The 15,612-nt window shown below is 35.0% G+C and overlaps 3 protein-coding genes across 3 annotated transcripts; 1 reads left to right on the forward strand and 2 right to left on the reverse strand.

Annotated features, from left to right (window-relative positions):
- Positions 1-2,917: 2,917 nt before the first annotated feature.
- Positions 2,918-4,209, reverse strand: LOC116351321 (zinc finger protein 2 homolog). Its single transcript, XM_031783410.1, has 3 exons — positions 4,094-4,209; positions 3,796-4,008; positions 2,918-3,631 (listed from the first exon to the last, which is right to left on the reverse strand). Exons 1-3 carry the CDS (start codon positions 4,181-4,183, stop codon positions 3,467-3,469), a joined length of 468 nt encoding a protein of 155 aa, XP_031639270.1. The 5' UTR covers positions 4,184-4,209; the 3' UTR covers positions 2,918-3,466.
- A 3,345-nt stretch (positions 4,210-7,554) lies between these two features.
- On the reverse strand, positions 7,555-8,031 carry LOC116351320. Its single transcript, XM_031783409.1, has one exon. The coding sequence runs from the start codon at positions 8,029-8,031 to the stop codon at positions 7,555-7,557; it is 477 nt and encodes a 158-aa protein (XP_031639269.1).
- Positions 8,032-10,465: 2,434 nt separating this feature from the next.
- On the forward strand, positions 10,466-11,683 carry LOC116351323. Its single transcript, XM_031783411.1, has one exon. The coding sequence runs from the start codon at positions 10,466-10,468 to the stop codon at positions 11,681-11,683; it is 1,218 nt and encodes a 405-aa protein (XP_031639271.1).
- The last annotated feature ends 3,929 nt before the right edge of the window (positions 11,684-15,612 follow it).

Genomic DNA, 15,612 nt, shown 5'->3' on the forward strand with positions numbered 1-15,612 from the left:
TGACGGCCTAAGAAGAAAACAATAACATACAGAATATTCTGCAAAAAGACGAATACAAATTTATGTGAGCAAAAACCAAATATACAAACAGACAGCGCAAAGGTAAAACAGCCTACTTACATAAGAAACACATGTAAGTAGGCTGTTTTACTTTTGCGCTGTCTGTTTGTATATTTGGTTTTTGCTCACATAAATTTGTATTCGTCTTTTTGCAGAATATTCTGTATGTTATTGTTTTCTTCTTAGGCCGTCATTTAATAAGAAAAGAAAAATACTTAAAGCTAGAAATGGTAATTATCCTCGTTTAAAGCCAATACGACTTTTACTACCCGTATTAGAAGAATACACGCTTCGTGTACACCCGGCACATCTTCGCTGCTTAGGCGAATGTCAGCAGTAGAATTCACTGCGACATGTTCAAAAAACATCAAGTAGCCATATGTAAATGTTTCATTCTCTTTTGTGCGAACTTTCTTTGACTGTGTATGGCTGTGAGCAAACACATGCATTAGATGCACGACAGTTCACAGTGAACTCAACGGCTGATATTCCGTAAACAGCGATGATGTGCCGAGTGTATACGAAGCGTGAATTCTTCTAATACGGGTAGTAAAAGTTGTATTGGCTTTAAACGAGTCATAGTTGAAAAAAGTGAAGATGAAAATAGGTTTTAATGATTGGTTATTGAAGGAGGAAAAATATATTAGTCTTAATCTAAATTTGTAATTTTTTCTTAGTAGAGTTGTATTAGGGGGTTCAATTTGCAATTAAAATATTTAAACTATTGTATATTGGTATTATCTAAAGCCGCTCCATAGTTCCGATGGAAGAGCCTGGTTTATCTGATTGCTACAGAATAAAAACAGCGTATGAAAAGGTGGCATTTCAAAGCGAAACACCGTCATACAAAATACAGCAAAAACTGTATGTAAAAACAACCTTTGGTGTGCGACCGTATCATACGCTGTATTTATTCTAGAGAATTCATCTGATTTTTAGTAAACATTCTGGTGAGTAGATTTGAATATTGTGTTTAGCACTGGTTAAGTGCGTCGACATCGTTTGTGTGATGCACGAGCACACAAACGCACACTATAGACGTTCGCGCAGAAAGATCATTTTAGTTTTGAAGTGAAATGCTCTTATTTCATAGCAACGCATTGATTGATTTTTAATGAAGAAAAATTTGTGTTTTTATAATTGATACATTCAAAAATACCACATGAACTCAACTTAAAATTATTTTGAAGCTGATTTGAAATTCTCTGGGCAAAAAAATCAAATTCTGTAGCAACACGATCCAAAGGTATGAATAATTAAAAATATGAAATTTGTAATAATTGTGTTAATATTCAAAGTGAAATATGAACAGCAAATCACGTTAGAAAATTAGAACAATGCAACAAATACGATTCCATTAAAGCGAAAGGGAGACAGACTAATACAACAGGTCGGTGTATTCACTTACTCGCAAACGTTGGGCATACATCAACAAATTACGGAAAAATAAAATTAATTATCATCAAATTGGATTTCGAAAATGCCGGACAAGTATTGAAATATGTTATATAAATAACCGTTGCCAGCGGTTGGTTGTTCGAGACGTACAGCAAATATGACTGGTAAATTTACACATTTTTTATTCACACCGCATATTATGCACATTCACCATCATCATCATAATATTTTTTATAGGTACAAGTAAGTTTACGATATGTTGAATTTGCAGCGTGTAATCCATACCCACAATGCAATGAAATTGGTCATCGTTTGTAGTGGTGCTAAAAACCATACGAGATTTTATACGCAAGGATTTGTACTGCTAACGAATCTTTTGTATACAAAAGAGAGTGTTCAAAAAATCCCAACTCGCACAGGTCGGTCGTCTGATGCTCAAAATAATGCATTTTTTAAACTAGGACAAAATCAATAATTCATTTCAACAATTTGAATTTTCATTCACCACCGATGGATGTTCATTGTTCATTTGTTCAGCCCATTTGAAAATGATTCGGGCATCACAAAATACCAATAACAACAACAATAATGATGGTGATGACCATAATACAGTTCTAAATCCAGAACAACCTGATTCAGTGCCGCCAATCATTTAACGTGCTTATGACTCAGGTCAGATACAAATAATTGCTGGTTGTGATCGGTTCAGACCAGTTTTTTTAACAGCTATTATAAACTATTTACGGGTGCATTTGAGAAAAAATGTCGTGAGCAGCACGAAAATCGCTAAATTTATGGGGAAACGCAATCGAAGAAAAGCGCTGACTACCGTACTTATCTTGAATACCAGCTAGATGTATTCAACGAACCATGTGAGGTATTTATTTTTTCTCTCTCTTTCTCTCGATTTGATTTGATTTGAGTTCATCTTATTGATGTGTGTGTGTCATTTCTTCTTTGTTATTACAGATAAAGTACCAAAAACGTGTAGTTCGTTTAAAGTTTGATGCATATAAACGTATGCAGACAGCATTGCATGTGTTGGTGACAAAAGTCCACCGTAAAATTTCAGATGCTAAGAAAACAGTGCTATTGGCATTTGATTGTGCAAAATTTGCATCAAATTCACCCATCAAAGGACATTTACGGTGTCCTCATCGAGCATTGCAACAAATGGCACGTGAATAGGTTTTCGTTTTGCCTATCAACGAACATAATAAATCCCAGGTATTCAGTCGATCAAAACGTAAGCTAAAGAGCCTACCAGAACGTCAAGTCAAAAACCAGTTTTTTTCTTCTATCGAACAAAAACAAATCATTTTTCTAGTTTGTTCCAACTTCAAACCGGTCGAAGATACTGTTTTTCAAGATCCAAATCAATGGACTGGCAGAGTTCACCGTACCTACCAAAATAAACATCCAACATATAACAAATTAGTATATAATTTCCATTGACCGGTTCCAGAAGCAAATCCAAATCCACAACCAAAATGAAAGAAAAAGAAATGCTGCACGGGATATGATTGAAAAAGGATTGTACTTGTTGATTTATCTGCCGATGCCAAATTCATTCAGCTCAATTATTATAATTAAAATCAACAATATAATTAAAATGAACAATTGAATCTCATTGTTCAAGACGTGGTACCGGACGAGCGTACAAATACTAGAAATAGTAAGCATATTAATTTTTTCTCTTCCACCGTGATCAACGATCTCAACACTACTGCTACTACCAAATATCAAATATCAAATTAAAGGAATGTTGTTGTGGTCATTGATTATGCGCCAAAACTATATACTTTCTTTTTTTAATTTCATTTTCCATTCAGTTCCATAACTTATTAATTAATTTTCATTTTTCCCATTCTTTTCTTCTGATCAACCCTAGGTATAGCCTAACGAACTTACATACTTACATATGACTGTGAACCAAATAAAAAATACTTTTTTCTTCTTGTAAACGCATATTATTATTTTTAAATATCATATAATATCATATCTTATATTAATATGATGACCACTGACCTGTATGAATCCGTTTGTGAGTATTTAGGGATGATTTTTGACTAAATCTTTTCATACAGAGATCACACTGGAAAGGCCTTTCTCCAGTGTGTGTTCGCATATGAACTTCAAGATACGGTTTTCGACAGAATGCAGCATCGCAAACCTTCAATAGAAACAAAGAAGAACGAAATTTTGAAATACAGTGTAGGTGAATTGGTGGATTTTTTTTGGTTTTGTTTTTTTATTGAACTACTCGTATTACGAAACAATTATGGAGCGTATAAAAAATAGCGGTTTTGAAAAACGGTTTGGTTTGTACATACTCACCGTGCATGAAAATGGCTTTGTTCCCGAATGCAATTTCATATGCACATAATAACTGCTGGCTGACGAGAGCATTTTCCCGCACACTTTGCAAGCTTGGGGTTTGCTCCTTGTATGGCTTGAATTTGTTTGTGGCGTTACTGACATTTGACCAGTGTTTAATTCTTGCTTTGTTGCATCCTCTGCCGATGTCATTGGAGTGTCTGGCGGTTGCGACTAGCAATAACCAATGGATGTAAAAATAGTTTAATTATTTGAACTTACGCAAAATATAATTCAATTCAGTTCAACCAATAATTACCTCTTCGTTTGTTTGTTCATTCTCGCCTGGAAGTCGATTCCTCCAATCCAATGTGGGATTTTGCTGAAAATAATACACGGTTGCGGTCATTATTTTCGGTATATTTTAGTAAATTGACACATAAAATGGCATTAGATTATTTTTTATTCATTGATTAGAATACAACAGAAATCAGAATCGAAAAATAAGCTAATGCCAATCATTCGCAATCATCTGTGATTTATTCATTCTGCAATAATTATAGACAAATATGATGCATATGGAATCATCCATATTAAAGTGAAAAACTACTGGAAATTTTATGACCGTACGACGACATCACTGACTTCAGTTGCAAAATTCTCCCAAAAAAAATTACGAATTCCAATGGAATGGATCCACTTTTTTCATTCACTTTCAATAATATTTCCTTTGACAACTAAATAATGTGAAAATTCGGAACGACTAGACGATTTTTACAATGAGCTGAATCATGTAATCTATCGCAGAGGCAGCGACAAGATCATTTTTATAGGTGACTTGAACGCTAGAGTAAGTCGAAATGATCCAAATTTTGCTAATGTTTTGGGAAATTTTAGTGAAGCGTCGCCTTCCAATAATAATGGAAAGAAAACGGGTTTGATTATTTCTAATAATTTAATGAATCGTTTAAAAGATGAGAATTTGGGCCGTGAGTTTATTGATATTTTGGAAAGAGATTTTTTGGATTTGAATGAAAATGTAGTGGGGGTTGCCAGAGAATCTTTGAAGTTCGTTAGAGTTGAGAATGACGACATCAAGGCTGCAAGTATTTTGGACCTTCGTCTATAACATACATCCAAAAAAGACTAGAAATAATTAATTTGGTGTCTTTTTATGAAGTTAAAAAGTCTTAGTCTTTAATCAGATAGTTCTCAACAAACTCTATCGATTTCAACAATATTTGGTTGATAATGAAGCAAGTAATGGAGATTTAACCTTACGTTTCAGCAATAAATTTTCGAATAATGGCTCTAAAACACCTTCCAAAGAAGATCCTACCATACAAACACCCCTTTATTAAAGTTCGGGTTGTCGACGCCTCTAGCCTTATATAGTAGTGCCCTAACGTTATCAATGCAAAAGAAACCACTTGCACTTGATTCATGGTTCGATATAGTGATGAATGTTTCACTATACAAAATGATGAATTTTTCTGCGCAACATGCTATGAGATGAAGTAAACATCCAATTTTTGACACCCTTTGCAATTTTCTCGTAACTTATTTTGCTGATTACTAATGATCGTGTCTAAATCTATTGTTTTGGTACAAATTTGGATGTGCTGTAACCATAAAAATCACCAAAAATGAATTTTTGCTTGACCAACCCGGTTTTCGGTATTTAATGACAATTTTGAAGGGTTTGAGCATTTAAATTGGGAATACGACCATACTTTTTGCATTCTCTAGAATAAAATATAAATTGTAAGGCGAGTAACACACAACTCGCACTTATATTTTGCTGCACAGTAAAAATCTTCGACACAAAACTCAAAGCAATGACCAAATACATTGTTAATAATTTTATTGCGCAGCAAAATATAAGTGCGAGTTGTGTGTGAATAGAATGTCCGTTGTAAACGTGCAATGCAGTGCGAGCGAGATAGCATTGGACAACGATTTGGGTGATAGAGATAGCAAATTTCTACGTTCTGATCACACCAAATAAAATGGACCATTTAGTTGTGTATAAGAATTGAGAAAAAAATCTGTTGTTTTTTACTTTTTGAGTGCTCTATACCGCGTCTCCGAGAGTTTCATATAAACTCGCCTTGCAATAGCCAAATGACGCCTATTGATTCAATCACGATTGGTATTCGCTTACTATTCAATAGGTATCACATAGCAAGTTTATATGAAACTCTCGGAGACTCGGTATAGAGCACTCAAACAGTGATTTAGATGATCGTGATTTAGATGATATGGATGCGATTTTTTTCATTCTGATTTCACCAGGTGATACAGAAAATTGAGTTGTATATTTGTAAATCGAAGAAAAAAAATTTAATTATTTTTTTCATTTTTCGCGATTTTTCACCATCTACATGGAGGCTTGTATGAAAACCACGGACGATTGCTGAAATGACACTGTCGATGTTTTTACGCTCAAGTTCTTCCATTTCGATTTTACTATAGGCTGTCAAATAGCTTAACTAATTGATACCAAATAGCTTAACTAATTGATACCAAATAGCTCAACTATTTGGTACCAAATAGCTTTGCTAAATGATATCATTTGATTGAAGAGCTATTTGGTACCATGCTCTGATGAGCCTAATATTAACTGAGGAACTATATATTGAATAATCCATAACGATTATTGCAGATAGTCAGATGTATAGAGTCTCTAGAACATGAAATAGACTGTAAGTCACTTTTTCACGATATTGCATTTGCTCATTTTCAGTCATTTGTCAACAAAAAAACTAAAATGTCCATCGCATAATTCTCCATTTTCGTTTCATATATCTCGTATGGTTATCTTCTTCCCAACCAGTGCATTTGCTGATGAGAACGAATCAATACAACAATTCTGTGTTCAATTTCCAACCGTTGACCGATGACGCAAACATAATAACACATTCGACGCAATAACTTAGCTGTCAGTGATCCGATACTTATGAAACTTGTACATGATATCAGTCGGGCAAGTACCTTTCTAACGCATATAATATCCAGAAGGTGGTGCCACTAGTATCTATTATTTTCAAAAAGTTCCGGAACTTTTGAAATGCTAGCGGTGCTTTTTGTTGAACGGTGTGCGGTTTCTATTTCCATAAACTCTGATTTCATTTTACCATCGTGCAAAATTTTTCATATTCAACTCACAGTTCCAGCAATTATTGTATATATACATTTTTTCACGTTCAATGCGTGCCATATACCATATAACTGACAACAAAATTGCAACAAGATAAAGCACCATAAAGGCCATAATAACAGATAATTAAATAAAATATCCCATGCAGAGGCCGAAAGGAAAAACTGACTGTGTATGTTTTTTTTATATACTATTGTGATCAAAAAGTACACATAATTGATTAAAAAAATTAAAAATCTTTATTTATTCTTCTAAATTCATTTCGTCGCCTTCGAAGTAATCCCCCTTGGCCGCAATGCACATACGTCAACGTTTTTTCCAGTCTTCGAAACAATGTGAAAACCTACTTTTAGGTATGGCCTTCAATTCACGTAGCGATTCACGTTCAATCTCTTCAATCGACTCGAAACGATGTCCACGGTGTCTTATTTTTGAGTGTAGAGAAGAGCCAGAAGTCACACGGTGCCAAATCAGGCGAATATGGAGGTTGCGGAACGATATGAGTTGAATTTTTGGCGAAATGATCACGAATAATTAATGCAATGTGAGCGGGTGCATTATCGTGATGCAAAAATCAAGAATTGTCTTGCCATAATTCTGGTCGCTTTTTGCGACTTGCTTCACGCAAACGACGCATAAGACTCAGATAATATTCTTTGTTGACAGTTTGGCCCCTTGGAAGAAATTCTTAACATAACCTTGATTTTTGACCGACTTTGACGAGATTTTTTTGGTTTGGCTTCACCTTTCAAACTATATTCGGCGCACTGTTCGGCTGTTTCTGGGCCGTATGCATAGATCCAAGTCTCATCTCCCGTAATGATCCGTTTTATGCACGATTGATAGTCAGAAAGCATTTCTTGACACACATTAACACGACGCTCTTTTTCGATGAAATTCAATGTTTTTGGCACTAATCGAGATGCACAACGTCTGAGACCCAAATGATCTTTTAAAATGGTTTGGATCGACCCAAATGAAATGCTAGCAATATCAACAAGGTCTCTAATTGCCAATCGACGGTTTTTTAGCGCAAGATCTTTTATTTCCTTGACGTGTTGTTGATTAGTTGACGTTGTTGGTCGTCCGGATCGCATTTCATCTTCTACACGTTATCTGCCCTCTTTGAACTTCTTATGCCACTCATAAATAGTTGGTCTAGCCATGGATTGATCACTGAAGGCCTTTTCTAACATTTCACACGTTTTTATGGCCGAAATTTTGTTCCGCACACAAAATTTAATGCAAATTCTTTGCTCAACAAAATCTGTCATTATGAAAATCGCCAAAAGAAATTTTGTGTATGCACATCAACAAGTGTAACTCAACATGTGATGCATATATTGACATGATATTTTGTACAGTTATAAATGACAGTGCTACCAACCCACAAAAAAAATATTTACACGATTTCTTCATCCCGCGCATTTGAAATCATCAATTATGTGTACTTTTTGATCACAATAGTACTACTGTGATCAAATATAAGTAGGACTTAGGCATTTTGAAGGAAACCGTTGAAGGAATTTCATCATTCCTTTTATGGCTAAATAGGTCCATCCCTCATGCACATCTATGCCAAGTTTGAACGCGACACAATAACTACAAGTATCCATTTGTGGACTTGTTCAATTGAATCGTTGCGGAGAAAAAGTAGCTCTTATTTTTCTCCAAATAATACTGCAACATGAAGTTTTTTTCACGTGGTTTATTTGTTGTAATACAACAAATAAACTATTCATAAAAAAACATCATCAGAATCATGGCTCGTATGTACGTGCGTCGTACAACAAAATCAACGTAATACCTGGTCTGCATTTGGACACAGAAGGCGATTGCTTCCGATCAATTTTCAACAAAAAAATCATCGATACTATGTTCAAAACACCAATATCGAGGGACGTAAGAAGAAAAGCGACTTTCGAGATGTTGACGATATTGAAATGTTCGCTTTCATTGGCTTGTTGTTTGCCGCAGGTGTTGATCGATCCAGCAAGAGAAATTTCGAGGAGTTCTATGGGGTCTTGCGTGGAATGGCATTGTTCAAAGCCACTATGCCTTTGAAGAGATTCAAAGAGTTATTGCGATTCATTCGATTCGATGATAAAGACACACGAAGTGCTCGTCGTCGAAACGACAAACTTGCACCAATAAGAGATATTTTCGAATTAGTGAACCGCAATCTATCTCGCATGTATTCACCAGGTGAAAATCTCACCATTGACGAACAGTTGGTTCCGTTTCGAGGACGATGCTCTTTCAAACAATACATGCCAAGTAAACCTGACAATCATGGGTTGAAGTTATTCTGGCTGTGTGACGCCAAAACATGGTATCCACTCAAAGCAATACCTTATTTGGGTCGTGAGCGAGTAGGTGCAGAGAGAAAGACAAAAATTGGACAAGAGATTGTGAAAGAGCTTTGTTCGCCGTACTTCAGAATGCATCGCAATGTTACATTTGACAATTTTTTCACAACATATGAAGTGGCTCAACATTTGCGTCAGAATGGTTTGACTTGTGTAGGAACTGTTCGCAAAAACAAGTCATTTATTCCAGCAGAATTTTTGCCAAACAAACAGCGGGCTGTTGGTGATAACTTATTTGGTTTTCGTCCAACGATGACACTTTTATCGCATGTTCCCAAAAAAAAAACAAATCGGTCATTTTGTTGTCAACTTTGCATCGCACCCCAACCGTTGGAGATGATGGGAAAGCTGAGATCAATACGTTTTACAATGAAACAAAAGGGAGGCGTGGATGTTCTCGATCAACTCTGTCATTCGTACACGGTACAACGACGAACGAATAGATGGCCATTTGCCTACTTCATGAATTTGTTGAACGTTGCTGGCATTGCAGCATTTGTTTTATGGCGAACATCTTGCGGTTCAATTGATGAGCCCGTAAAATATCAAAGAAAACACTTTCTCACACGATTGTCATCGGAATTAACGTATGCGCATATTTCCCGTCGATGCACCAACAATATGTCATCGTCGCATAAGCGGACGATTCGAGAAGTAATTGTAGACGAAACCAGTGAAACAAGTACATCAGATGAACCGTCAAAGAAGCGCCGTCGATGTTATATGTGTCCAGCAAAAATTGACCGAAAGACAAAACAAATGTGCGAAACTTGCAACCAAAATGTATGCAATCAACACGCAGAGGCAAGTGTGAAATGCAAAAATTGTGCAAAACAACTACTGAACCGACACATTAATTCATCCGATTCGGAATAAATTTCGATTTTTTTTCATTTTTTTCACACAAATGTTATAAAAAAACACTTCAGATTCACTTCAAACATTTCAAAAAATCATTCTAATAAGTTGAAACAATAAATTTTAGAACATAAATTCAATAAAATACACAAAAAACAAAAATTTTAAATTGTTTTTGTATGAAAATTGTACGTCGGGCCTCGCCCGGTCAAGGGTTAAGAAGGAGAAACTAATCAGTTAATTCGATCGGTTGAATAAATATAGTAATTTTTCAAAGAACAAAAAGTACTATAAATCAGTTGAGATGATTCCGGATTTTGTTAAAAACTTATCAGATGAACAATTTACAACAGACGAACTAAAATTGCTGAATAAGGGTTTTTCGTTTGCATTACAACCACAAAGTCAAGTAGCCGTTGATGCAGCGTTAATAAATATTGAAACGGCACTAAAACAGTTGGATGATGATGATGTGAAGGTACAAATTCGTTGCGAAGCTGCCGATAAAATCAACAATCTTGAATTATCGAAGCTTACAGGGGAAATGAGTGACAATTGGAAAGCAACAAAGAGTTTAATTGAGAAAAAAGACCGTGTTGTTTATACAAAGGCAGACAAGAGCAATAATATTGTGATTTTGAATAAGTCTGACTATATTGAGATTACCGAAAAGTTCATTAAAGATGGTCAATATACCGAAGTGAAAAAAGATCCTTTACTAGGTATGATACGAAGAACAAAAGATGCGGTAAAACGAGCAGCGGAAGTGATTTCGAATGGAAAATTTTTAACAAGGAAGCTTCATGTTTCAAATCCTGTCTTGCCAAGATTATACACACAATTGAAACTTCACAAACCTGGTCAAAAAGTACGACCAATTACATCAAACATAAATGCACCAACCGAAAAAGTAGCGCAATATTTGTTGGATCGTTTTAATGAAATGCCGAATAAGTTTGAAAGTGCAGCAATTAAGAACTCAATCGAATTTGTCGATAATGTCAAGCATTTGGAGATTAATGAAAATGAGATACAGGTGTCTTTTGACGTTGAATCTTTGTTCCCGAATGTTCCAATGAACATTGTTATGGATATGCTGAGAGATTGGTTAATTACAAATAATTTACCAAAGGATGAAATAGAACAACTTATTAATCTGACACATATTTGTATGAATGAGAATTGGTTTCAGTTCAATGAGAAATATTTTCGACAAGATTTTGGCTGTTGTATGGGTTCACCATTAAGCCCATTTCTGGCAAATTTATTTATGTCTAACTTGGAAACAAAACTAAAAGTTGAAAGCAATTTTCCTCGCATTTGGTATCGTTACGTCGATGACGTTTGGGCAGTAATCAAAAGACAGTCTGTAAGAAGTTTTTTAAACAAACTAAATAACACTGGTTACCCCAGCATCAAATTCACACACGAGGAAGAAAAGGACGGGAAAATTAATTTTCTGGATTTGGAAATTTCCAATTTGACATCTATAGAAAAGCAACTAATACCAGGCGTTACATAACATCAGACTCTTTCCATCCATTTAAACATAAGTTAGCGGGCTTTCATTCAATGATACACAGGGCGCTAAACATTCCAATGACAGAAGATCGGCTTAACAATGAAATTCAACGCATTAAAGAAATTGCATACATCAACGGATACACTGAACAATAGGTTAATGACCTTTGGACTTCACATCAGCGCAAAAAACAGCTACGCGAACATACAACTTTAAGTTTGATTGGTGACGATGTTGGGGATATTGATGGTTTTTGGGCAAGATTCAACTACCATCATGAACTTTCAAAATCACTCAAACCTATTTTCAACAAATTCGGCATTAAAGCGGGTGAATGCAGTGATTTGAAATTAAAAAACATCATCGGTGGTTCAAAGGACAAAATAAAAAACGAAAAGAAATCCGGAATATACTCAATCAAATGTGACCATTGTGATAAGGAATACATTGGCCAATCGAGACGAGCAATTGAGGTCAGGTTCAAGGAACATATTTGCCACACCAAGAAAAATGAGCCAGAAAAGTCGGGAGTAGCACATTATTTGTTGGAAAGTGGACATTCTGTTAGTTTAGATGGATTAAAATTGTTAAAAAATGTAATCAGAAGTAATGAGTTAGATGCGCACGAGTCATTTTACATTCATAAAAACATTAACCATTTGATGAATCAAGACGATGGACCAATTAAAGATCCTATTTTTAAGAAAATTATCATTTAAAATCAAACATTGTGATATTTGTTACTTTTTGAGTTTTGCATAAGAATCCATTGAAAATATTGTCAACAATTTAAATCCGATGTCGAATGGAATATCAAGTAACTTTTGTTTTTCAATCATTCAAATATGTTTAGCAAATTCAGTTGTTTCCTATAACTCACTGAGGATGAAAGCATTGCTTTCGAAATGCGCATCTGAGAATTTTACAATTCTTAATAGTGTAATATTTGTTGTTTTTCAATAAAAAGATAATAATTATTCTAAATTACACGTTAAACTCCAAATAAAAACATTTATAACTATACTATATTGTTTTTATTTCTAACTATACCTAGGAGGGTTAATCGAAGTGATTGTTCATTATAACAATACCTTCTATTGTTTTAGTTCATTTAGCTGGCTTACGGACTGTCAGCTCAACTGACCAGTTAGTTCAATATATTGTCTGAAGAATTCTCCTCAATTTTCTACATTGATGAGCTAAAAAAAAAGTCTTCACTTTTAGAATCAAAAACCCTAGCAAATTCGAATAATTTTCGCGAAAAAAAATTTCTCATCCAAATCACAGGGAGGGTAAGCTGAACAAGTTTGGGTGAAGGTAAACGGATTGAAAAGAAACATCTATTTGGTTGAGTTATGTACTCGACAGGATTCAACACTCAAGGTATATGAAAACAACATGTATGCCTTGAAAGAAGTCGCATCGAAGTTGAATACAAATGATGTTTTGATTGTGTCCGGTGACTTTAATCTGCCCAAATTGATTTGGTTTGTTGACGAAAATGAGGACCCAGACATTGCAATTGCTATCAATGCAGTCAGTGAAAAAGAGAAGATAGTGCTGGATACTTGCTATGAACTAGGACTTCACCAGATTAACAAGAATTACAACCAAATTGGTCGAATGCTTGATTTGATCTGGAAAAATGATGTTGAGCTGTTTCAATGCACCATGTGTGACTTTTATTTATTGAATTCTGAGAAGCACCACAACGCAATCGAAATCAAATATAATGAGCCAGTCATCAAAACCATTGAAACTAAACAAACATATCGCGACTTTATAAATGCAGACTATAAACGAATAAATGACCCGCTTCTTGATGTAGATTGGCATGATGTTTTTGATACAAATTCATTAGAGATGAGACTAGATAATTTTTATTCAATTATTAAGTCAACAATCGAAACACATGTATATACATTTGAAGACAAAAATCATAAGAAAACAACCGATGTGGTTTAACAAGTCATTGGTTGAGTTGAAGAACAAAGTCAGCAAAGCGCATCGAAATAGAAAAATGCTCAACACAATCGAATCAACAAATCATTATAAAGAAATAAGAAGAGAATACAAACGCTGTACGCGTTCTGCTATCAAGGCTGTACGCGTTCTGCTATTATAGAATTGAGATGGAGAAGCTGATAGATGATGATCCAAAGAAGTTCTTCAGACATGTGAATAGCAAAAGGGGGAAGTGTGATGATCTTCCTCATGAGATGAATTATTTAGATGAGAAGGCAAACGACAGATCTGCAATTGCTGATTTTTTTGCAAAACACTTTGCAACAGCATACAGCTCTTCAGAAGGTGATCTACGATATGACAACACTGAAATCGAGAAAATTCACGATATCTGTGCTGAGATATCAACGATTGAAATAACCGAGGAGCTAGTTGGTCAACAAATAGGCATGCTATCGGATGATCTAGTCCGTGGTCCTGATGAAATTCCAAACAAATTCATCAAGCATTGTTTGAATTCAATGCAGGGGCCAATCTCAACTTGTTAAAGGAATCACTTGAAACAGCCACTGTCCCGCAGATATAGAGAACGTCATTTGTCAACCCAGTTTACAAAAACGGTGATAGAAACATCGTTTAAAATTACCGTGGTGTTAATTTACAGTGCATTACGTTAAAGATTCTCGATTCGATCGTCACAAACCATCTCAATCTATATTTGAAGAACATCGTCCACGAAAGTCAACATGGATTCATCAAGAAGAGGTCAACGATAACAAATTTAGTGGAATTTACTTCAAAAACTATTATTAACATGGGAAGAGGACTTCAAACAGACGCCATCTATTTGGACATAGCCAAGGCTTTTGACTCGGTTAACTTAAATTTACTTATTCAAAAGCTAGACTTCATGGGACTGAATGAGCAGCTGTTAAAATGGATCAAATCTTACTTGTCTGGTCGCAGACAAATTGTAAAGATAGAAGATACCAAATCTGACCCAATCGAAGTTACCTCTGGGACAGGTCAAGGATATCCCATTGGCGCTACTTTGTTCATCATGTTTGTTATTGATCTACCTTACGTCGTTACCAATTCTTGTATACTTTCATTCGCTGATAATACAAAACTTTCGAAATATATCTCCTCAACAAATGATTGCATTAATCTACAGAATGACTTGGATCGTGTAGCGGATTCATGGCGGAAAATTAAATGTCAACAAAACTAAGATCATATCATATCATCGGGGATCACTGCAATATGAATACAAATACAACATAGGCGGCGTTCAAATTGAAAGCGTCTTTGTAATAAGGGACTTGGGAGTGTTGCTTGATGTGCAAATGAATTTCAAATCACACATTGAGCATGTCACAGCCAAATCAAGACTGGCTTGGTTAAAGTTCTACAGGACAACCCATGGACATTTATCGACCCATGGACAATTAAACGCCTTTATTTTACATTTGTTTTTTAAATAAATAAATAAATAATCTTTATTCACCGCCAAATACTGGCTGAATCATGTTTGAGTTTGTACATATTTATATACATGTATTGGTGGGAAAAAGGTATGAATCAACGATGCATATTACATCTGATCACCGTTAAAAACCACATCTTTTCAATATTTGAGATATAATACAAAAAATAATTTGATCATAAATAAATAAAATTTTCAAATTGCACTGGATACAATGAGTCAAGCATTAAAATAAAATAGATATCACAATGGATCACATTTGATCGTTCAAGAAAACAGTATTATGATTAGACACTAATGACAAGTTGGAAAAGTGATCATCACTTAAAGCTAAAAGACGATTTTTGAATGTTGATCTGTTCAATTGACTTGAGAAAAGTTCGTGGACTTTATTTGACATTTTGCACATTTGATTGAGTGGCACAGATAGATTGATTCTCAACACTTTGTCGTTGATCTTGAAATATTCGACACTTCT

The sequence above is a fragment of the Contarinia nasturtii genome, unplaced genomic scaffold (assembly GCF_009176525.2).
Source record: "Contarinia nasturtii isolate CC-2019 unplaced genomic scaffold, AAFC_CNas_1.1 Cnas_scaffold_5238, whole genome shotgun sequence".
NCBI classification, from domain to species: domain Eukaryota; kingdom Metazoa; phylum Arthropoda; class Insecta; order Diptera; family Cecidomyiidae; genus Contarinia; species Contarinia nasturtii.

Coding starts and splice junctions, on each gene's coding strand:
- LOC116351320 (XM_031783409.1), bottom strand. CDS start 8,031: ATGCGATCCGGACGACCAACAACGTCAACTAATCAACAACACGTCAAG.
- LOC116351323 (XM_031783411.1), top strand. CDS start 10,466: ATGATTCCGGATTTTGTTAAAAACTTATCAGATGAACAATTTACAACA.
- LOC116351321 (XM_031783410.1), bottom strand. CDS start 4,183: ATGACCGCAACCGTGTATTATTTTCAGCAAAATCCCACATTGGATTGG. Junction 4,009..4,093: donor ATGAACAAACAAACGAAGAG/GTAATTATTGGT, acceptor GGTTATTGCTAG/TCGCAACCGCCAGACACTCC. Junction 3,632..3,795: donor CAAAGCCATTTTCATGCACG/GTGAGTATGTAC, acceptor TTTCTATTGAAG/GTTTGCGATGCTGCATTCTG.